Source organism: Spodoptera frugiperda, chromosome 12 (assembly GCF_023101765.2).
Source record: "Spodoptera frugiperda isolate SF20-4 chromosome 12, AGI-APGP_CSIRO_Sfru_2.0, whole genome shotgun sequence".
NCBI classification, from domain to species: Eukaryota; Metazoa; Arthropoda; class Insecta; order Lepidoptera; family Noctuidae; genus Spodoptera; species Spodoptera frugiperda.
Window position 1 is genome coordinate 177,124 of NC_064223.1, and position 23,554 is coordinate 200,677.

The 23,554-nt window shown below is 36.1% G+C and overlaps 3 protein-coding genes and 1 non-coding gene across 5 annotated transcripts; 2 read left to right on the top strand and 2 right to left on the bottom strand.

Moving 5' to 3' along the window:
• The first annotated feature begins 68 nt into the window (after positions 1 to 68).
• On the top strand, positions 69 to 3,630 carry LOC118262826 (uncharacterized). Of its 2 annotated transcripts, none has more exons than XM_035574442.2 (2): positions 69 to 618; positions 2,665 to 3,630. In XM_035574442.2, exons 1-2 carry the CDS (start codon positions 280 to 282, stop codon positions 2,986 to 2,988), a joined length of 663 nt encoding a protein of 220 aa, XP_035430335.2. In that variant the 5' UTR covers positions 69 to 279; the 3' UTR covers positions 2,989 to 3,630. The 2 variants fall into 2 exon arrangements, with proteins under 2 accessions (XP_035430335.2, XP_035430334.1); XM_035574441.2 differs by lacking the exon at positions 69 to 618 and adding an exon at positions 913 to 1,738.
• On the bottom strand, positions 3,470 to 7,038 carry LOC118262928 (60S ribosomal protein L7a). The gene is made up of 7 exons (XM_035574615.2): positions 6,870 to 7,038; positions 6,364 to 6,478; positions 5,474 to 5,623; positions 4,963 to 5,051; positions 4,629 to 4,760; positions 4,029 to 4,151; positions 3,470 to 3,680 (listed from the first exon to the last, which is right to left on the bottom strand). The coding sequence occupies exons 1-7, from the start codon at positions 6,882 to 6,884 to the stop codon at positions 3,498 to 3,500; spliced, it is 807 nt and encodes a 268-aa protein (XP_035430508.1). The 5' UTR covers positions 6,885 to 7,038; the 3' UTR covers positions 3,470 to 3,497.
• LOC118263202 (small nucleolar RNA SNORD36) lies at positions 6,111 to 6,183 on the bottom strand. The gene has a single exon (XR_004782565.1). It is a non-coding gene; the product is annotated as a small nucleolar RNA SNORD36 (small nucleolar RNA).
• Positions 7,039 to 8,408: 1,370 nt separating the features above from the next.
• LOC118262747 (uncharacterized) lies at positions 8,409 to 9,918 on the top strand. Its single transcript, XM_035574334.2, has 2 exons — positions 8,409 to 8,572; positions 8,733 to 9,918. Exons 1-2 carry the CDS (start codon positions 8,521 to 8,523, stop codon positions 9,896 to 9,898), a joined length of 1,218 nt encoding a protein of 405 aa, XP_035430227.2. The 5' UTR covers positions 8,409 to 8,520; the 3' UTR covers positions 9,899 to 9,918.
• Positions 9,919 to 23,554: the final 13,636 nt, after the last annotated feature.

The window sequence follows — 23,554 nt, forward strand, 5'->3', positions numbered from 1 at the left end:
GAAAATACCTAATTTATAACATGCTTTATTCCAGTCCAGCGATCCAGTCCAGTACTGGATTACTTACTGGAAAAATGTAAACCGGCACTGGAATGAACTGAATCCAGTAAGCATTCCAGTCCAGTAACTGGATTCGCGGTCTACTTTTCGGTCCAGTGCGATCAATCTAGTGCAACTGGAATAATGTAGACGGCCAATCCAGTGCCGTTCCAGTGCTGACGAAGTACACACGTGTTGGTTGTTTTTGCGTACTTTTTTGCGAAGCAAAAAGATTTAACAATGGTGAAGAAGTTATCTGAAGACGAAACTATAAAGTTTGTCTCTATATACAGAGATAATCCGTGTTTATGGGACATAACATCAGAAAATTATAAAAACAAAGCTATGCGCCAAACTGCTTTGCAAAATCTGTGCATTGGTATGGAAATTGAAGGATTCACAGTGGAAGATGTGAAAAACAAAATAAAAAGTCTACGTTCGACATACTACCTTGAACTAGACAAGATTAAAAAGTCATCCACACCTGGTGCTAGTGGCAATGTTTACCAACCCAAAGTGAAATGGTTCGCCGAATTCAATTCATTTATTAAAAATGTGATGGTGAAGCGTAAAACACACGTATGTATTTTAAGATTTTTATTTATTTTTATTTTAGTAGCATATTATTTGTTAAAACACACAAAGGAGAATGGGCACAAAACGGACAAGGAATTGAGGTTAGCTGCCATAGTGATAATTGTTCTGTATGATGACACCTTACCAACTGTGCAGGAATTATTCTTATTTGTCGCAAATGATTTTTTGCTACCAGCTTCCATATATTTTTGCCCATTCTCCTTTATCAATGTAAAAAGCAGCACGGGCACGTTTAAAACATTTTCGAAACTGATCTCTTCTTGAAATCATTGTCACTGTAGTGTTCACACTTCAACGGCTTCTAAATAACTGGAATAATGTAGACGTAACAGATCCAGTCCAGTAAGCAATCCAGTACTGGACTGGATCGCTGGACTGGAATAATGTAAACCGGGCATTTACCCTTCTTAAAAACTTATTGTAAGGTTACTTTAGTTAACAAAATTATAAGGCTTTACAAGCACCAAATGTGTTCAATAATTCATAAGCGTCACATATTTTTTTAAACTTTTGAACACGCTTTGCATTTTCCTATTCCGTTGCGTCGCGTCGCGTCACGGTGTGAATGTGATTGTGAGTGTTCACTTCACAATGTGAGGCAAGGACAAACACAATGAACAAACAAGTGCGCACATATGGCGCCGGCATGACGCGACGTGACGCTCAGTTGCACGGACATCGCCACTGAGAACGGCCGTGTTTCGTACAGTGTATCTTTATAGGCAATTTGTAGTTGTGGCTAAGCAAACAAAGGATGGAGTGGAATAACGAGAGCGTTCTCGAGTTTATAGAATTAATGCAGGCAGAGCCAGACATATGGGACCCGAAACGCAATGGACATAAAAACAGAAATAACATTAATGACGCCTGGAATCGCATTAGACAAGAGTTTTCAGTACCTTGCACTGTCGATGAATTGAAGCGGAAAAGAAATACGTTACTGACACAGTACAGAGATTGTTTAAAAAAGATTAATGATTCTATAAAATCTGGATGTAGTGCCGAGGATGTTTACAAACCTTCATGGTTTGCATTTGAAGCCCTTGATAATTTCATGGGTGATATTTATAAGTACCGTGTGACAATTTCTACTGAGGTTATGGTAAGTTAAATTGCTAGGTATATAAACATTAATGCTACGTTCAGACGCGCGCCGTGCAGCCTGGCGGGCTGCCTGGCGGGCTGCGCGGCATGCAGCCCGTCCCGGGCCGGCGGACATTCAAGCTGTTCACACGTACGCCGTCGTGTCAGTCAGTGCCAGAATGGCGAGCAGCGAGCAGCGAGGATGTCAATGTTGTTGCTGCCATATCCTTTGGCTTAACTTATTTTTATGAATGAAATGACGTAAAAAATAAAACGTTAAATCCAATTAAATTTAATTAATTAAATTAAACGTTAAATATAATATTGAATGAAGATGCACTCGTCGTAAAAGCGCGGGAGAGAATGACTGCCCGCGCGCGTGTAAACGGTCACCGGGCGCCCACACATTCATCCTTTGAACTTTGCCAAAAAACCGCCACTTGTCCGATCCGCGGCGTTCACGTTCACAGGCGCGTTCACGGGCTCGGGCGTACCGTTTACACGCTCGTGAATGTGAATGTGCACGTTGAATGTGGAGTTGAACGCGCGCGTCTAAACGTAGCATAACATTTGGTGTTTAGGATCATACAAATATGTGTTCAAATATTTAAGTATTTGATCAAACAAGTGTTCACATATGAGGCACGGAATTTGATACTATTGTCACGTTTGAATAATTACACAAATGCGTCGAACCACAGTCGAAACTGTCTTGTCGGTTTTAAACGCTCATCAAAAATTAGGGACACTTGTGTGTAGTGCTTGCCTAGGGCGCTCTCTAGATTTTATCCACCTCCGACTTTTGTCATTGCTAACATTCCACAGTTAAATATATTTTCATGTAATACCTATACGTGTTTGCCATTGGTAGGGAGAAATGGGTAGCTCGACCAAAAAAATCAAAATTAAATTAGTTTTATGCACTAAAATCATATTTTTTTGCAGGAAAGAACAAAAGAAAGTCCACACACTCGTGAAACAAAGGGAAGTGCATCAGTAGATACTTCTCCTAGGCCCGAGTCACCAGAGTCCTGCTCATACAGTATGAGTGGAGCCGATGCTTATCAACCGCCAAAGAGGCAACGAAGAACGCAAGATTTTGTAAATGCAAACGCATGTGACTTATATGGCCAGCTACTAGCTGAGAAATTGAAGGCCTTAGATACAGACGACAGGCTGGTGCTGATGAATGAAATTGATAATCTAGTATTTAAATACACAATGAATGCCAGACAGTTGCAGCGTGAGCTTGGCATCAAAACTCAATAGGTTAGTAGGTGCTATTGTCAGGTTTACGAGTAAGGATCATTCACGATTGATGCTTATAAAGGAATTGTACAGGATTCGCAAACTATCAACACTATTGTAATACTCAACTGTGCCATGTAATTATTCTGCCTAAAGTGCATCTGTCACCAATAAGTACTATGCATCATAATGCGAATTTCTCAAACTATCACCATGAAGCAACAAAAATATAATTGCAATGTGATGATTATAATTACGATATACGTAATGATGATTGATATTAGCAGGACTAAAAAAAGTTAACGTTATTATCAATAAATAAACCAAAGTTATTCATGACGTGTTTTTACTAGTAGCCGGTACTGAATAATGTTTGACACAAAGATAATAGTACAACACCTAGGGTAATATACATTCTAGTGCTGCAGACGCGGGCAAAGCCGCTGGCAGATACTAACCAAGGGCAATAAACAAAAGTGATTAATAAAGAAAACAACAGCAATACGTTAGGTCTTAAACTTTATTTAGGCTTAGCCTTGTTTCTGCGCCAGCTCGCGCGCCCTCGCCTTCTCGAGCTTGGCGATACGCGCGTTGGACTTGTTGCCGAGGACACCACCTCCCCAGTGTTTGCGCAGCTCTTCGTAGCGCTCGTTGAAGTTCGTCTTGATGGCTTCCGTCACCTTGGAGAAGGCTGCACGGTCGCCAGACTCAACCTGGACCAGAAACAAGAAGTATGAAGTAACGGCTCTTGATTTTGTGATGTTTAGATTTTGACAACGAATTTATAAAAACTCTAATATGAAACAAATAGAAACTAGAAACTCAAAAAGACAATGGAATAATAAAAATAGTCACAATATTGACTGAACTATTGCTAAGTTCTTTTTACTGTGAAAAAGTTCTGCATCATAAATGGGCATCCTCAGATAAATCTATTGGTGGTAGAAAGGTTGTCAGCATAGCTGTATGATAGCAAATACATCATCATTAAATGCCCATCTTAGATACAATCATGAAACACCAATAAAATTAAAGTTATATAAGTAAAAAGTTGTACATACATGTGTGATTGCTACGCAAGTGCATGTCTTGCGGTGTACAAGGGCTCCCAAGCGGGATTTGCCCTTGACAATACAGTAGGGGACACCCATCTTACGGCAAAGGGCGGGCAGGAAGAGTACCAGCTGCGAAAAATAAAGATATTTAGTAAAATATTGCAATAGAAAAGATTATGTTGAGGTTTGTTGTATAGCTCAGAGTCAACAATCTTCATGCAGCTAAAAATATTTTTATATTTAAAGCCTCAGGTGAAGAAATTCTAACATCACTGCAGTTTGCAATATACTCCAGGAGTATGTAAATAATGTCTATTTATAAACAAGTTGATTAATAACAAAACTATTGTAAACAATAAAGCATTTGTAATGTAACTGACAACTATTGGCTAGCAATCATTTTTACATAAAGAAATATCCTATAAATAATAGCTCTAATACTAAGATGAAGTATTACTAAAAATCACTGTTTACCCAAGTAAATTAATGGAGAAAAGCTCTATTAGTTTCGAGTCACAGAGTGTCGTGCACAGACACGTGGTGACGTCGTGCAGCCTACTCTTGTTTAAGTTCAGTAAAAATTACACTTTTAACAAAAAATCTTACCTCAATGGGGTCAACATCGTGAGCGATGACGACAAGCTGGGCCTTCTTCTTCTCAACCAGCTTGGTGACTGTGTTGGTGCCAGCACGGATGGTGTTTGGCCTCTTTGGTGGGGGCTCATCCTTCTTGGCGATCTGCAAAGAGGTAGCATTGTTATATTCTATGCTACAGAGGTGAATGACAAGAAGGTTGGTAGTAAACATCAGAGATCTTGGTGGTTAGAGGTCTTCATGGCATTCTGAATATTGTTTTTATGCATCATGACAAAGGTTACATCTACAAAAGAATTTGTAGAACTGTGTGCTAGGAAAAATTACATAAAGAACTACATCTCACCTTGGCTTCAGCAGCCTTCTTGAGGCGCTCTTTCCTGACTGCTTCAGTCTCTGGCCTGTACTTCTCCAGGATCTTGAACAATCCCTTTGCTGGAACACACACAAACTTACATGAAATAATTTGAAAGATACATAGTTGTGAAGAAATTGGTCTGTTTTTATCTCAGAGTTAAAAAGCTCGTATATTTTTGTTGATAATCATAGTGATTCATCGTTGCATTTGGTAATCATCATGTTAAAACCTAAATAGCCTATGAGACATAAATTCAAGTAAGTTACAATTAACCTGTGCTCAGCAAGAGTAAAAAATTCATCAGTATAAATTGATCATGTTCGAAGACACAAAATTGCCTTGACTTAAAATTTAAATCTTGAAATAACTTGAATAACTATTTACAAACTTACAATGAACATGTGTTGTTTACAGAACTCTCATTTAAAAAAACCTTTGATATTGCCTACATTTATCATGGCTATGTAATATTCTACAATTATAGATAAATTAAACAAACCTGTGGTCTTGTCAAGTGTCTGGGTGAACTGGTTGATTGGTGGCGGCACCTTGAGCCTGCGCTGGAGCACGGCCTTCTGGCGCTGGATGCGGATGTACTTGGGCCATCTGACGAAGCGGGACAGATCCCTTGTGGGCTGGATGTCCTGACCTAGGAATAGTACACAGTTAAACATTAGATTATAGTTTAAACATAACTCTAGTATTTTGAGTGCTTGCTATAAGTAATTTGCTATAAGTTAGTGTTATGAACTCTATAATAATTAATACAATTTTAGTGTTTTGTTAAACTCCAATATTGTATTATTTTTGTTGTTTATTACTCCTGTGCTGCCTTCCTAATACATGGAACTTATACCTGGCGAGAAGTGGGTACTACATTTAATACAGAAATGCAGTTTCTACCAAGCCAGACTTGACAGAGAATGTCTAGAAGTCACACATACCACTCAATGTCAGTATTTCATTGTGGTAGAGCATTTTTAATGAATGATGCACAATAAGGACCAAGCATTTTTATTTTAAAGTTTCAAGTCTCATATAGTGGAACTTAGTCCTAAAGTAGCAGAGCAGTAATAATAATAAACTATTGGAGGTTATGTTTAACACACTATGTAGTATGTTTATAAAGAAATTGGACCAATCAGTGTTAAAAAGCTCGTATATTTTGTAACCACATGGTTATTCGGATTAAAGTTTACATCATTTTAGTCCAATTCTAACTTCTTTACCGCCAATATTGACACCACATTTATTTCAAATTTCGAATGTCGAGATTCTACGTTCGATTCAAATGAATGCGGAACTGGTATACAGACAATGCGAAGTATAAATCCGCTTTGTAGAATATAAACACTTATTTGCACAATATTTTTAATAAAATTAACTCACCAATAGCAAAGTTCTTGGTCCTCTTCTCGAATAGTGGGTTCACTATCTTTTTAGGCTCAACTTTCTTCACGACCAGAGGTGCGGCCGCTACTTTCTTGCCTACCTTCTTCTTGGGCTGAAATAATAACAACTTTGTAAACTATGGTCACGTGTTGGCCTCCAAATACTGATTTACACGTTCTCTTCAGCGATCTTGGTGATAATTTGGAGGTAATCATAGCACTTCAGTCTAAAGTTAACATCATGGCAATCTTTGAGGTTATGTTAAGTTTATTTACAACAATGACTTGAAACCACATAAAATTAGTTTAACTGGTTAATTTAATTTAAGACTTCAGAGTATTGAAATGCACCACTGACTCGAAATACCTGGATATATCAAAATAAATCGGAATTGATGCCAAAAACATTGGTGGTCCCATAAACATGTTATGGTGTAAACTTCACGAGAAAATCACTTGTTGTAACGAAAATATAGTAATTTACTAAACGCACATGGCTTTTACCTTCTTCTGCACCATCTTGAAAGAGTTTTATTTATGTGATCTAAAGGCCACGAATAGATACGTGACCTAAAGCGAACACCAAACGTTCGGCGAAAATGGCCGAAACAAAAAGATTTGACAGCTAAAGGAAACGTCAAACGTAAACGTTGCCACAGATAAAACAGACATTCATTGATATCATTCACAAAGAATGATTTGGACTCTTGGCTTTTGGACTATTATTTATTTATATTATTTATTTATTTATTTACTTCAGGCATCAAAGGCCCATAGAAAAATACTATACATAGATATTACATACAATTGAATTATATACTAATACATATTTTATATAAAAAGTTAAAAAGTAATTATAGTACCAAAAATTTGGCAGGGTGGCGCTACTATTAAAAATTGAATTATTATGAAATAAAGAATATAGTTAAAGTTTAATAGGAAAAATTGTATTATTTTTAAAAGAATAACACTTAACAACAACGTGGTGCTAACTACGATTAGTCGTTCAATTTACCTAAGCAAATCATATGTCTTTTTGTTTTTTATGCAAATTAAATTGCAACTTTTGTGCGAGCACCACGCTGGGGCATGTTACATTAAATATTGTTCCTTCATCTTCATCATTGTCATATCAATCACAAAACGAGCATTGTTGAATATAGGTCTAATGATTTCGAGATCACCTACGTTAGTTCTTCGAGTAGATAAAACTAACTAATGAAATATTATAACTGGCTAGTGTTAAAAATTAACGCCGTGACTCAAACCGTGGTCGGGCTACGGCAATTTAGCTGAGCACTGTCCTTTTTATACTTTTTCAATTATTTTCTGGTTACGGTATAAACAAACTGTTTTTTTTTATATTTATATATTAAAAAGGATATTCGTAAAATATCGTGCATGAGTAATTTCTTTTTACGCGAAAGTGGGAGTAACGAGCAAACGTGTCACGTGATTGTACCTACTATGGTACACAACACAACAATCATAACACAGATGTTGTTTAATTTCGGCCTTAATTTCGGTTAGGCCGGTCGGCCCAACGTGCCGTAATCAGTTTGTTTAGTCCCAGAAGAACTACCTAGGTACCTATCTAGGCTGTACATATCTGTCGACATGTTTACATTTATCCACCTATTATGTCCGGAGCTGCGGACTACCTAGCGGGTTTACCGGGGCTCCGGTTCGAAAAGCAGTAGTAGGAACAGGGTGGTTATTAGTCAGTAAGAGTCTGACACTCCCTCTCGCCTCGCTCAAGGCGGGAGAAGCCATTGGATGAAGATATTTTTCCCCCTTAAAAAAATACTCACCGTACATAGGTGAGTATTTTTTTAAGGGTTTTATACAGTTGTATTATAAACATTATTTGTTTATAATAGGTACTCAGTAATAGTAACTAAAAAAAAGTCCCCACAAAAATCAAGACCTGAAAATTCAATTCGGTAGGTAACTTGGAAAATACTTTTAGTACCCTTTGAAACAAATGTTTTATTTATTTTGCGTCTTCTACTAAACCTGTTTACTTCGCTTTTACTGCTTACGACCATCAAATTGAATCACAACTCCATTTTGAAATATATTTTAAAGAGAAAGGAAAGCGTCAACCGTTTTATGAGTACTAAAACAAAATGTTATTTAGTTTTTTATCAAAAAAATGAGTTTTATTTTCGTCATGGATTACATAAAGATTTTGCTTCTAGTTTTTGGTGAGTGTTTTATTTATTATTTTCTATAATATGCAATATTAGCTACGGTCCTTATCTTAATTTGAATCTTATAATTCAATTTAGAGTAGAAAGAAGGCATCTACCAACTTTCACTTTTTTATTGAACCAAAGGTATTGTTACAACTTAACTCTTTTACAGCATTAATATACCTCAATGATGCGGTTAAAGTTAACATGCAAGGATCAGTCAGCTTCGGTAAAGAAGTAATAGATACAATATCACATTACATGCGGAGACAGGGCGCGGGCGCCACGACATCGGGGCGACGGTCGATGCCTTTCTCCAAAGAACACGATGTTCTTTACATCATTATCAAATCAGCATACTTGTGTCGAGACCTCCGGTTTTGTGAGGGTAAATTAGAGCAATTCCTAAATGAGTACATCATGGTACAAACGAAATCAATAGAAACCATTTTTGAAGGAATCTTCAACCACAAACACATGACTCACGAACAAGCGAGAAAGGAACGGTTGTTCTTTGAAGAAGAATTGAAGAAAGGTTTACGAGAAATTAGGAAACTACTCAAACACATGACTATGAAAATGAGATCAGAAAGCAGTACTTACTTGTGGATTGAAGTTATTAAAAAAATAAGTGTTATGTTCCAAACGGCAGCAATTTTATTAGCTGGGGAAAGACTTGAGGGCAAGCCGGAGGAGATAGATGAGGTTAAGAAGAAACTAACCCAGAAGCTGGTCATAGCCACTTCTATAGTCGAGGGAAAGTATGAGAGCAAGCTATGTTCACAATACCACGTCTGTGTCAAAGCTTTTGAAGTCACGAAGGCACTGGAGACTGTACTAGGGTCTTTTAAAGACATGGATGAGGAAAGTGCGAAAATATTCATCCGGTACGTTTCCGAAAGCCTGATGGAGACCAAATTATATTCTCATTTAGCCGAAGTTACCTCTAATGAGCTGCAGATTATACTGAACGATATGGCGTATTCTGATAGCGTGTCAGCGAAAGAAGTATTGCTGTCGATACACAAAGCTGTAGAAGACAGACTGAATGCGTTACATAAGAAGACTCACATGGTGAACGGGAGAGATGTGGAGTTAGTTCATGTAATATTGTCAGATATGGATCATGTGTATGGGAAAAGCAGCTTTGATCCGTTCCACGAGTTCATGAAGAGTTTCTTCAGCTGGACCCGGACGAGAACCCGATTAGGTGGTCCGATTCGCAGTCTGCTTAAAGATTTGGCAGATGCCTTGAGTTACCTCCCCGAAGATTTGAGTTATAAACTTATCAACGAAGTACGAACGTTTTTAGAAATCACAGTTGATCCGGAATACTGAAATTAAATAGTTTTTTTATTGAGTGCATTTTTATTTTACCTTTAAGTATCTAACTGCAAAATTCCACGCGCTTCGTGCTATTGAGACTTTTCGAAAAAAAAAGTTTGTATACTTTTGCCTTCAGACTCTTTTACTCAGAGTCAACCCATTGCTAGTGGAATAGTGACCAGGGTACATAAATCACTAAAGCGTATTTTGTAAAACTATAATATTACTCTCACAAATAGTAGGGAATGGTTAAATCTATTTACCTACACATGGTTTTTGTTACCATTCCTTTTCCAAACACTCAGCAAATAACATAAGTGCCAGAAGTATAATATTCTCATAAGTTGTAAGTAAGAATTCAGAATATTAAATTCCGTTGCATTCAGACAAAAATGAAATACCTAGGTAGTTGTACCTTGTACAAGAATTTGAAAGAGGGTATTTTTTCAAATTCTTAGAGAAAGATAAAATTTAATGAAAAGCACACCAAAGTTTCTGAAAAAAAAAGATTTTTGTTCGTACTTAGTTGGTGTCCAACCGGGTAATTTCCTCAGTCAAAAATAAATTATTTTGACTATTTAATACAATAAAATATTCTAAAACAATCACACTCTCTCATTCATTGATTTGATTATCTCCTTAATTTCCAATATTTTCTAGCTAATTTTCTAGAAGAAATAAATCTGCTGTTTTACGAAAAAACTTTAAAAAAACGCAATAACGCACTATTTCATAAAATAAATTATAAAATTTATAAAGAATATCGTTTTTTAAATTTCGAAATAAGTATGGAATTTGACTAGTAGGAAATTATTGATAAAAAATAAATGTCATGATAATTTGATCATAGTTGTCATTGTCAGCTGTCAGTCAACCGCCTGCAGAATTTTTCATAGCTACAAAACACGTTCTGAACGTTTGCTTTTACAGTTAATTGAACGAAAAATAAATAATTAAATATGATGTCCTTGCAGTACAACCAACTTTAATACTATGAAATAAAGTAAAAAATAATACATTTAAGTTATGAATATGTTTAAATAAAAATCCGTGCAACTGCTATTATCGTGCATAAAACCCCAAATTGCAAATTCAAGGTATTTTAAAACAAAAACATGTACCTATTGGTAATCTACCAACACTTTAACAATGTAGAACACGGTTAACTATAACTTTGTCTATAGTTTTTAAACTACCAACATAGTTAAAACAACTCAGTCTAGTTGTGTCTATCAATATTATGTTTTGTTTCTCTCTTGTCTAGACTAAACTAATATTAACTAATCCGCTGCACTGCAAACTGCAACCTTTCAGTTAAATTGTAGTTTCCAGTTAGGGTTCGACGCTTGTTTAACAGATGAGCGAAAGTTTAAACTTTTAAAGTTGGTATGTGAACATTGAAACTAGTTGGGTAGGTGGATAATACTTTTTAAACACTCTCGCATGTTGTGCATCGCATACGATTAAAAACTTTATCAGATCCAAACAGTGACCGAAATACGTAACAATTTTATTTTAGCAATATTTTAAGAAGCATTATTTTAGGTAAGTAATTGTGTTTTTAAAACGTTGTCCCGCACTAGGATTTTCTAATTAATATTGAGACTTTCATCAACATTTGATGTGTGACTTGAAAATTCCACTCCGGTGAGACTAGGCTGCGTTGACCAAATCGACCTTGCTAAGAGATGCTTTACATTAAGTTAGTATTCGGTCTATAAGTTAATATAACTGTTAGTCACGAGTTCTACATTAACCAATACTCTCTTAAAACACATATAAGAACAGAATAACACTCTTATTCCTCTGAATTTCACACGAAATCACGAAAACTTTGGTTCAGGTAGCTATGTGTCCATTATCCCTGTAATGTACCAATTCTGCTAGCTACCTGCGAAGTTACAATTTCAGTAAATACATTAAAAACTTTCCCATTCATGTAACTTCTATTTATACTGGTATTTCACTGTCGTTTCCCTGAAGGATTCACATTTCGTAGCAGAGCTCAATCAATTATTTTATTGGATTATGAAATCTCAGTTGTAATCTTGAGGTTTAAACTGTGTCCGGTTTTGGAGAAAGGTTTACGGGAAAGAGCCTATTAGGTATTATTATATATCATCATCATCTATATTCACATCCCTTGATAATACTTAACTAAGACCTAAGGGCATAGTTTACTTATGAGGGTTTGCCAGTTTCCACTCTTTTTTTTGAAGAGGGGAAATCGTCCAATGTCTTCTCCCACTTTGGGCGAGGCGAGAGCTCTCTCTCAAGTGTCAGAGTCTTACTGACTTAAAATCATCCCGTTTCTACCCTTGTTTTTCGAGCCGTAGCCCCGGTAACCCGCTAGTTAGTCCGCAGTTCCGGATCAGACGGGAATAGTTAAGGTGACAAAATATATTCTTCTATCTATTCCTCTGCCATTTTTACACAGAATACAGAAACTAGAGGAAGTGTCATCCAACAGATTTACTACGGGAACCCATTTTTCTTACTATGAACCCTAAAAAAATCGTATTTATGACCACGACACGAGTCTGCGCGTCTCCGTAAAATTGGTTGCCATTATTGAACATCCTTCAGGGGACATAATTTCAATGCTAACTCCATTGAATAGACATCTAATGCTCCTAATGCGCTTGGAAACCTCTGAAACGTTCAGCTATTATAGAGAGTGACTGGCTGTATAGACTACAATAATATTCATAATTCATAACTATATATTCTTAATAATATTATAAATGTGAAAGTGTGTTTGTTTGTTTGTCATTATTTCGATAACAGAACGTTTTATGCAGATAAAGAAGTTTATAGTTTATTTTTTGTGTCTGCGGATCGAAGGCTGGAAAGCACCTAATAGATATAAAGGTGGCTTTTCCACCAGAGATGTGCTATGCTACGTTGCTGTGGATGCGTTTGGCTTCCACCAATCATATTCATTGGTCAACATAGCATAACTCTTACGGAAACAAATACAGTACTTTCGACGATATATTGATTTGAAATATTGCGTGACGTCACTTCACTTAGGTACGTTTTATACGTAGAAATAACGTATTTACTCCCACGCCTAAATTCTTGATTCGTTTTATAAAAGTATTGTTATCTTATACGACAAAATAAAAAAAATACGTGTCTTATATTTTTTATTACCTAACTGACTGACGAGATAGAGTTTTAATTTTCTTGCCCCGTCATCATCCCTATTCTTTTAATTGTCCAATTCTTAGAGAACAACAAACTCACTGGGAAAGTTGGCAAATCAGCTAAGCAAAGCCGGGGCGAGGTGTTAGTTAATGGTAAAAAGATTTGTCATCAATCATTATGACTGTTTTGAATGCAGGGATTATTGAAAATTTTGAAATGTATTTTCAATTTCCATTTTATTGCAGAAATACGTAGACTGTATCTAATTGAATACACAGAGAAAGACTGAATTGTTTTTTAATTGAATAAAATATACAGAGTTAGCGTCGACTTAAAAATATTGTTAATGTGAACGTGTTGGTTTGTTTATGTAATAGAAACGTTTTATATGCATAAAGAACTATTGTTAATAAAATTGTTATAATTGGACTTCAGATTAATGTACTATATGTTGTGATATGTTGTATCTACTGTCTGGAATGTCTTAGTCTGTAGTCTGTCACTGTACCTATGAAAATAAATAAATAAATAAAAATCGTAATTAATTATTATGTTATCGGCTTACTCACGTAATGTTTTGACGAGGAACTCGACTAGTTTCAAGCCATGCTACAGGCTCATATTCATGAGCAGCATTCCGCGACACACGACGCGGCGATTGTCGCGCTGCTACTGTAGCAGCGCGACTGAAACTAGTCGAGTTCCTCGTCAAAACATTAGGTGAGTAAGCCGATAACATAATAATTAATTTAGTATGTCTCACGAAAGTTACAATAAAATCGTAATTATTGTCATCAACTTGACAACTGTACTTCTCGAAAAGCAGGAGTAGGAACAGGGTGGTCTTCAGTTAGTATGAATATGACAATGCCTTTCGTCTTGCCCAAGGCGGAAAAGTCACTGGATGAATTTCCCACCTTTAAAAAGTTTCTGTACCTACTTATAGCTAATTGTACTTAGTTATTAGGTACTTTATAAAAAGATATAATACAAGTCATATAAGACAATACTTAAATTCATCATACTATTAAAATTTTCTTAATGTTCAATATAATGAGTAGGTAGGTAGTACCAACTGTGCAAATTGTAATGGGTTCCAAGTTCCAAGACTTCCAAGAGAATAAATTCTCAAGTTGACAAAATGTCAATAATGCTAAAACTTCAAGTTGTTCGAATAATTTTGTGAGTACATTAGAGTTAGGTACTTAGGCAACTTAAGTATAGGTATGTATAAGTAGGTACTTACCTTAACGCAAGTCTAAAGGGGGTGATAGACACGCGAGTAAGTTCGCGTACTTATGGCTCGACGACCTTTTTCGCTCGTGTGTCACTGTAAGTACGCGTACTTTAAAACCGCCGAGTAAGTTCGTCGGCGATCCAACCGGTTTGAAATCTTGCTCGTAGCTCGTCTTGGCTCGTGCGTGTGGCAGTACTGCGAGCCGCGAGCCGCCAATTTGTTTCGCCAGTCCGTGAACGCGGACGCTTATTTATAAAAAATAATTAAAGATTAATAAAAAAAAAAATAATTAGTTTATTAATTTATTTACACAGGCTCAGGCATTCTTAAATAATTCTAAAAATCTTCCTTCTCGTCACGTAACTCTCTTACTAAATTCACATATGATAAACGCTCTCTTTTTGTAAGCCAGTTCGTAACCCACCGCCCACTTTTCGCCGTTGTCTATTGGTTTTTTATATTTTGAAATGTAATACGATATAATACCTAAATAACACAGAGCTTCTTCTGTCGAAGACATCGCAATACAGAGTGCGTAAGTTTCACGACTCACGTGTGTCACTAACGTCGAGCCGAGTAAGTTGGCGATCTTAAAAACCGCGTACTTCAAGTTCGTACGTCTATCACCCACTTAAGTGATTACTTGAAGAAAAGTTTTTCTGTCATTTACATTGTAGTTAGTGATGGTTGGGGTTAAATTATGTAGATAAGTCGGTATGTAAACCAAATATGTACATTCTAAGTACTTTCTTAAACTGATCTTATTATTTTTTAAATGTGCGTCAACTATGTAATGTTTTATAAGATTTGTATTCAGCAAAGGCAATAATTATTACAATCCTATCTATTTGTTTATAATAGTAAATCAAGGTATTGGTCTCGATGCGATTCCAGTTAAGCAACCTAAAAAAGGCAGAAGGAAGAAAAATACAATATATTAATAAGTATTGTATTAATGTCACATGAACATCCAAAAAGTTTTTAATTATACTATACTTACTTAATTTCGTATTTGGAACAGGCTGGATCACACGAAAAAAATTATAAAATGCCATTTAAAATATCGAAGAAAAATAAATTAAAAATAAACTTTAATGGCATCCACGTGTTTTTCACCAAAAATGGCCATTTCTATTTATAAACCCTAACAATTATTAAACCTCTTTACTTTATCGTGCAGGGAAGGAACAAGGAGTTTGAATTTTTTCAAAATGAACGTCAAACAGTTTACGTACAGTTTTTATAACTAAATTAATATTATTAATTATTATAGTTAATACGCAAAAATATATTATCCATAAACATAATATATTTTTATTAAGATCTTTTTTATAAGGATCGCAGTACGCACCTACTTAATGATACAATTTAATTAGCACCTTTAATCAAGGCTCACCATTAGACTGATAAAGTTAAATGGCGCTGCAATCGAGAACGTTGATTAACTCGGTAAGCAGCACATTAACCTTACGTAGCTTCTCAAATACAAAGTGTCATGGGTCATAGGGCTTTTTGTGTTTAAAAGCTAGAGTTAAGGTGAAATATTTAAGTATCTATCTGTCTTGTAATGATGGTCAAAAAATATGGTCAAAAAAACGGAGCTGCCGACTGCCTAGTGAGTTACCGGGGCTCCGGCTCGAAAGGTAGGAGTAGGAATGGGGTGTCTTTAGTCAGTAAGAGTCTGACACTCACTCTCGCCTCGCGCTAGGCGTGAGAAGTAATTACATAATATTCCCCCTCAAAAAAAAAAGAACAAGTTTCTCGTCTAGTCCAGTGTCTTATAATGATAATCAATTGGTCGTAGGTACTAGTAGACTTGCAACAATGGCTAAATAAAATTCAGCAAATACATTAGGTCCTTTTTTTTACAGGGCAAAATTCCATTAGGTGTCTCAAATGATTTTCAAATTCTGTTACAACATTGTCTGATTCACACATCACACTAAGAAAAAAAATCCTGGTGTAATCTGCGAACAATTTTTTCCTGGTGTGATGTGCGAACTTTTCCTAAAAATGGTGTTAACAGATTCGTCCTTGCACGCAAATAGCCAAATAACGTACAAAAATATACCAAATAACACGGAAACAAAGTGGGTGTACCATTTCCAATTCCCCCATAAGGAAAAACAGGTGTGATGTAATGTTACACAACTTAATTCCAAAATAAAGATACCCTCCGGCCCTCCGGCGCTCTTACAACGAAACCTTTTGTTTTTCCGTGCCAAAAGCCTTGGTGCCGTGTCCGTTAATAATATTATTTATTAACGAAGTTAATTTCGCCCGCCATATTATTTTATTTTATTCAGCGCGTCGTCTCGACCTAGATTCACTGTCACTGTCGTTGTATCACTACATAGTATAAAACAAAGTCGCTTTTTCTGTCCCTATGTCCCTTTGTAAGCTTAAGTCTTTAAAACTACGCAACGGATTTTGATGCGGTTTTTTTAATAGATAGTGATTCAAGAGGAAGGTTGTTTGTGAATCTACAACAGCTTTTGGGGCGGTAGTATTTTAGGTAGTGCTGATATTTTAGATGCTTTTAACAATAATAACACAACGTCACTCCTTTTAACCCCCGAAGGGGTAGGCAGAGGTGCACGTAATGCCGCTATACAATGTACACCCACTTTTCTCATTTCACATAGGGTGTGAGCTTATTGCCATATACTGGGCACAATTCCAGACTCAGAGTAATTTTCGAAAAAAGGAAAAAAGTTTTTATCTTTGTAGAGATCATAATTTATAATAATATAGGACTAAAATACTGTACCTACTCAGACTCACACACAATATATTTGGTTAATTAAAGCAAGAAGGTTACACGACTTGTTTCTGAGAAACTGGCTAATTTCTACGAAATAAATCCAACAAATACCATTTGTGCGACAGAAAAACAATACAAAAAAATAAAACTCTAATGGCATCTCATTATTAGGTTGACAACGTATTATACCAGTACCAACCACAGAAAAAAATGTAGATAAAAAATGTGAAAATAAAAATTCATTAAGTAATATTTATATGCAAAAATAAATAATGAATAAACAACAATATATTTTACCTACGTTAGTCTGCATATTGTTAAGCTGCTTTCAATTTAAAGCGTCATTATTCTAGGATAGGTACCTAATTAGCTGTTATTAATTATCTGTAGTTCAAGTTCTATAGGTATTTCATCTGCTCGATCTGCAACGCGACAACGTTAAGTAATTAATTTATTTTAGTACCGTATTATGTTTTGAATTTTTTTGTTTCTTATTTGACCCAAAAGGTGTCGTTTGTTTATTATTCGTAACTAGTGACTACAATCTACCTTTTATTATTTCAAACGCTGGAATATTCATAAAAAATCTAGTCAGATTTGTTCACATAGAAGATTCTCCACAAAACTACTTATAGATAAGTATTATTTAAAAAAAACGGTTTCTGATCACTAACTATAGATTATTCTACGTTAGATATACTTACCTAAGAAAATATTCCATTAGGTATGCAAAACTTACAAAGTATTAGATACAAAGTAATTTATATTAATGGCATTGCTTACAAATGGACTATTCAATCTGAAAACATAACGCAACACTAGATAATAACAATATTTGAAAACTATCTCAATTACAAGATTCTCTTCGAAGACAGAATTTAATTCTATTTCCAGTTATTTGATTCGCAATATAGATAATGAAGTTAGATTCGCCTCGTTGGCCGAGTGGTTGCAAGGGGTCTCGGGTTCGATTCCCGGGTCGGGCGAAGTATTACTGGGCTTTTTTCGGTTTTTTGAAAATTTCTCAGTGGTAGCACGGAATCTGGAAATATGTCCGGTATATGGCAATAGGCTCACCACCTTTAACATGGGACTTACAACCGTAACTAAAGGGCTCGTTAGAAAAGTAAATTTTATTTTAGAAAATTTTAGAAAACTACGCGCGTCTACGCACGCTGCTTATGATGAAGTCCTTCTGTGACTCGAAACTAGTAGAGCGCAGTTAATAGAGGAACAGAATTATTGTGTACTACCTTTCTAGAAATAGCGCAGGAACAGATTTCTCGTACCTAACTTACTAGAACTTAAAAAAACAAAAAAAAAATACATAAAACTCTTCTCAGTTATTTTTATTAATAAAAATGTACACAATTACTTTTACAATCGCCATTTATCTACCTCAACACAGACACACACGAAGATAATATGAAATGTTGATGAGACATGAAACCGTCGGTACGGCACCTACATAAAACGTAAGGATTCCTTATATTATCTTCGAATGCGTGAGTTTTGTTCGCGTAATTGAATAATTTACGCGTTACCCTCACGTGCTGATATAAACATGTCTTCTATCTTGTATTTTTTATTAACGAATATGGTTGGTTGGTACAAGTACAATTTCTCGAAAGATAAAGAGGAAAAATTGGTTGTGCTTGTACGAATTCTTTTTAATAAAAGATGGTGTAACTGTAACTTCTGATTTTTATTTATTTGAAAAGGATTGAGATTATGACAAACTCTCTATACGTAATACCTCTATAGGTACGTATACAGTAGGAGAGAAGGAATTGTAGAATAAAAGTGCCTTACTTTTTTTTTAGGAGGGAAAATCATTCGACTTCTCTCATCTGGGCGAGGCGAGAGGGAGTGTTAGACTCTTACGGACTAAGTAAAAACCACCCCGTTCCTATTCCTGCTCATCGAGCCGGAGCCCCGGTGCCCGGTAACCCGCTAGGCAGATTAGTTTTTCTCTTGCGGAAATCATTAAGTGATTTAAGATAATACTGCGGAAAGAAATATTGGTATAAGAAAGGTACGTTTGTCCTAAAGATTATTATTATTTTATTTTTAGCCGTGATCGTCCCACTGCAGGGTAGAGGCCTCCCTACCTCCCTTCCACTCCTCTCTGTGCCGAGGATTTTTTAATATCTTAGTCCTAAAGATATTTCTAGATAATGCCAATTAGGGACGATGAAATTATTTCGGTGATATTTGCCCCAAATATCTGAAGAAGTAGACATAAAAGCAGTAATATTCTAGATCTTTTTATGAAGACTCTTCAGCATTGTTCTATATTATCACTAAACTGGTCTTGAAAGCAAGAGTAATAACGATTGTATTTACTACAGTAACTTCTAATTCTAACAATCCAGAATGTTCACAGAGTGACAAATGAATTAGCACTAAAAATGGCGATAAGTAGAACAAATAACTAAACTTATACAACAACTTTTAATTAAAACCTAAATTAAGATTAAACGATCTCGACTTCCATCTTCGAATCGTAAGAATAACTATTTAACTACCAATTCAGCTTATTTAAAGAAAACGTAAGAAAAATCCCGTTCTGTTCTATTTTATAAGAGCCACTTAAGCTAGTTAAAACATTTGTATTCAAGAGCCAATCTTGTTAGCTGGCCGCTGCAAATCTTGGCAAATTACTCAAAGTGGACGTAAATTGGATTGCGTTGTACGACGTGCTGGGGGGAGGGGGGAGTCTACCTGTACCACCTGTGGGGCTGTGGGCTATAACAATGGCTGGGATAGGTAGTGATTTGTCTTGGGAGGATGACACTGAAATTATTTTATGTAGAATGCAACGCCTGTGGTTTATGTGTTAGGATTTTTGGCGATAAGAAACATTCACTTGTAATTGTAATTAACAAACGATAGGAGCGTATTCCTTGTTTAAAGATACGAAAAATTTTATAGCCGTATCAATCATGCACAAATCGAGGCCTATGCCTCTGCAATGGAACAATCTTAATTTAATTATAATTTTATTTACTTAGATTTAATTTAATAATTCACTGAAATCAAAAATAAATCTACGGGGCCCCCAACGTGTAAATGGTGAATGCAGATACGCGAAAAAATAAAATCTTCCTAATTTTTTATTTCAATTTAGACATAACAAAAGTCCAAATAATAAATTCTTTTTTATTCCGCGTAAAGTATGCGTTCAAAAGTTGGAAACATCTTTAGGAAAATTAACGTCTATAGCATTGGTAACTCCTTTCCTTGATGCCTGATAGACCGAGCGGGAAAATTCATTGGGTGATATTCCCCTTAAAAAAAAGAAACGGCAAACAAATTTTTATACGGGGTCCCACCAAGCCACGCGCCATTGTAATAAAACTACATAGGTACTCAAAAGTAGTCAGAAATGCTTCACATTTTGAAAAGAATATCAAAATGTCTCCTTCGCAAAGCAATTTCATTATTTTACCAGCTTACATTTCTTTCTTCGTTGGTTTTAAAAGAACTAACCAGATAACTAGATAACTTTATTCAAAAAGTCAATTTTACTTAAATTTGTTTAAGAAAATGTTTTGTTAGTTTAAAAGTAAAGGTTTTAAAAGATAGGATAAGCTAAATAAATGCAGACTTTTTAAGTTTTTAGGCTAACTTAAGATTAAAGCTAGTTAGCTACTTTAAAACTTCGAAATGAATCCAATTTACGTCCAATGTCAATAACTTATCTAACTGTTGATTCGTTTGTTTACTAGAGATAAACTTTTGCACATTTTTGTATATCTATACTGCACGGTTGGTTCGGTGGCTGGGCTACCGGCAGCCACGCAACGTGTAGCGACTTGCGGAGCAATTCTTTGTGTGATCCACAAATTGTTGTTTCGGGTCTGGGTGTCATGTGTATGTGAATTTGTATGTTTGTAAACGCACCCAAAAATCAATTGCACTTTCAACTTTATTTGCCGCACACATTTTAAACTTTAGGACTTAACTTTACAGTTCGAAACCTATTAAATATCTGGGTATACCTCAATTTCCGGAGCTGCGGCCTAGCAGGGTTACCGGGACTCCGACTCGAAAAGCAGGATTAGGTACGGGGTGGTTTTTAGTCAGTAAGAGTCTGACACTCCCTCTCGCCTCGCCCAAAGCGGGAGAAGTCATTGGATGATTTTCTCCCTTAAAAAAAGGTACACATCAATTTAGTACACCTTGTTTTGAACTGTATCATACAAGTCGACGTAATCAGGCTTCAGTTTCAGCCGTGAGCGTGTTGACGTTGAAACAATGGCGCGTTTAATTAACACGGCAGTGTGGCCGTGAAACTTGCCTGTCCGTCGTATGCAGTGAGCTGTTACGGTGGCCAGTTCGGAGAGTTAAATGTCTCTGTGTGATGATGTTGTTTGTACCTAGGTAGCTTACATAATTACATGTTTAAATTAAAAAAATAGACAGACTATTTCGTATGTTGCTTTCAGACTATCTCGTATGTTCCTTAGATATAATTTGGGCACTTGCTTATGCACCCTAGGCGGACATATGACGCTCAGATTGGCGATGAATTAAAGAAGGGCCAAATTAAATGTTGCCGCATAAAAGTTGGAGTTGGAGCATGCATGAAAAGACTGATGACTGTTGATGAAGCGAAAGAGTGTATGTAAGATTCGTAGCAATCGGCGTTCCATTGTGTGTGCCTATCCCCTTGGGAGACAGGCGTGAGGTTATGTATGTATGTATTTTTTTAAACGGTTTTATTTAACTTGACCTATTTGTTTGTTTGGCTTATATTTAGTAATTGGAATTTCTCTCCCTTCCTGGCGAGAGATCAATCTGATTTTTATTACAAACTCTTTTCTTGATGAATGGCAAAAGCATAATGTATATATGTATAAATGTATATGCCTACAAATCGAACTGTTTAACATAAAACATATGTTTTCATGTATTACTTGTTACTATTATAAATAACATACGAATTCAAAAGCCACCTCATTTCAATGAATCTCATTAACTCCGACCCTTCACACATCCCTGCTCACGTTAATAACTATTTGATAAAACATAAACAATACTTACATAACAAACATATTAAAACAATCCATATTTCAAGTTTAATAGGGTCCCAATTTATCAGAATCCCGGGTCCAGTGCCGGCTTTAGGGGGCGTGATGGGCCGATGGCCCAGGGCGACAAATTCTGGGGGGCGCCAAGGTCTGAAGTTGGAGTCTCTTGCCTCTCCTGGTGCAAACCCTCAGAACTGTGCTCTACGCTCTGGGCATATGCATATTTTTTCAGCAAAAAACTAACATTTGATATTGCTTCCCTCAAGTGGGCGCCGCAATATTTTCGCCCGGGGCATCAGTGGCCCTTACGCCGGCACTGCCCGGGTCATTGTGTGCCCGGGACAATAGGGACTTTCATTTTGATACCTAAGTTGCCGTCCACTTTCCAGAAAGTTTCAATTTGATTGACTATTATTCGCTGTACTAGTACTATGTATAGTAATATGAAACGTTCCTAGAATATAGGTATGAATTAGGTTCGGAGAAAGTCTATAAAAAAATGTTATAAATGTCAAAGATTATTTATTTCGGTATCCTGGGATGTGTATGCTTGTTTTTAAGGGGGAATAAAACCTATCGTCACGCCTTTTATCCTCGATGAGGTAGGCCAAGGTGCACAATAGGGCACGTAATACCACTGTACAATGTACACTCACTTTTCACCATTTGTGTTATAAGTCCCATGTATTAGGAGGTAAGCCTATAATTGCCATATACTGGGCACAATTCCAATGCTACTACTGAGAATCGCCCGGCAGCATTGCTTGGCGGCATTGATTGCCATTGCTCTTGCGACCACTCGACTATATTTACTCACACTTCTAAAAGGTTTTATTTTTGAACATGTGTTATTTTATAAAATTATCTAATAAAAACACCGTCTTAGCATGTGTTCATAGGAACATCTTATCAGTAGCAAAACATATGGTGACGACATACTACATATACAGTACGGACGTGATATTTCTGTAAACACTACTTATCGCTTGACCAACTGCACCGCACTTACCTAGTTTAATTAATTTTACGAAATTCACTCACTTTCGAAATATCTAATGTTATAATAGGGTTCCGCAGTGAATCTAAGAAATCCTTGGTGAAAGAAGTTGTGTGGCGGAAAATGTTTATTTTTGTCATATTATTACACAATAGTCACAATAGTTATTTATTTATATCTGAGGTATATGCTAATTGCTGTAAATAATACATACGCTTGTCTCCCGTAAATACTATTTCTTTTTAAAAGGTCGGCAACGCACCTGTCTCCCGTAACTTCTACTATTCCTTTTTAAAAGGCCGGCGAGGCACCTGAGACTTTTCTGGCGTTGCGGGTGTCCCTGGACGGCGCTGATTGCTTACCATCAGGTGACCCGTATGCTCGTTTGCACCCTATTCCGTAAAAAGAATGTGAATAATAAACATGATGTAATTGTTTCAAATGATGAATGATATGCAGGTATACCTATGTGAAATCACTCTAC

Coding starts and splice junctions, on each gene's coding strand:
- LOC118262826 (XM_035574441.2), top strand. CDS start 1,391: ATGGAGTGGAATAACGAGAGCGTTCTCGAGTTTATAGAATTAATGCAG. Junction 1,739..2,664: donor CAATTTCTACTGAGGTTATG/GTAAGTTAAATT, acceptor ATTTTTTTGCAG/GAAAGAACAAAAGAAAGTCC.
- LOC118262928 (XM_035574615.2), bottom strand. Junction 4,152..4,628: donor ACGATGTTGACCCCATTGAG/GTAAGATTTTTT, acceptor TATTTTTCGCAG/CTGGTACTCTTCCTGCCCGC. Junction 3,681..4,028: donor CTTGCGTAGCAATCACACAT/GTATGTACAACT, acceptor TTTCTGGTCCAG/GTTGAGTCTGGCGACCGTGC.
- LOC118262747 (XM_035574334.2), top strand. CDS start 8,521: ATGAGTTTTATTTTCGTCATGGATTACATAAAGATTTTGCTTCTAGTT. Junction 8,573..8,732: donor GATTTTGCTTCTAGTTTTTG/GTGAGTGTTTTA, acceptor ACTCTTTTACAG/CATTAATATACCTCAATGAT.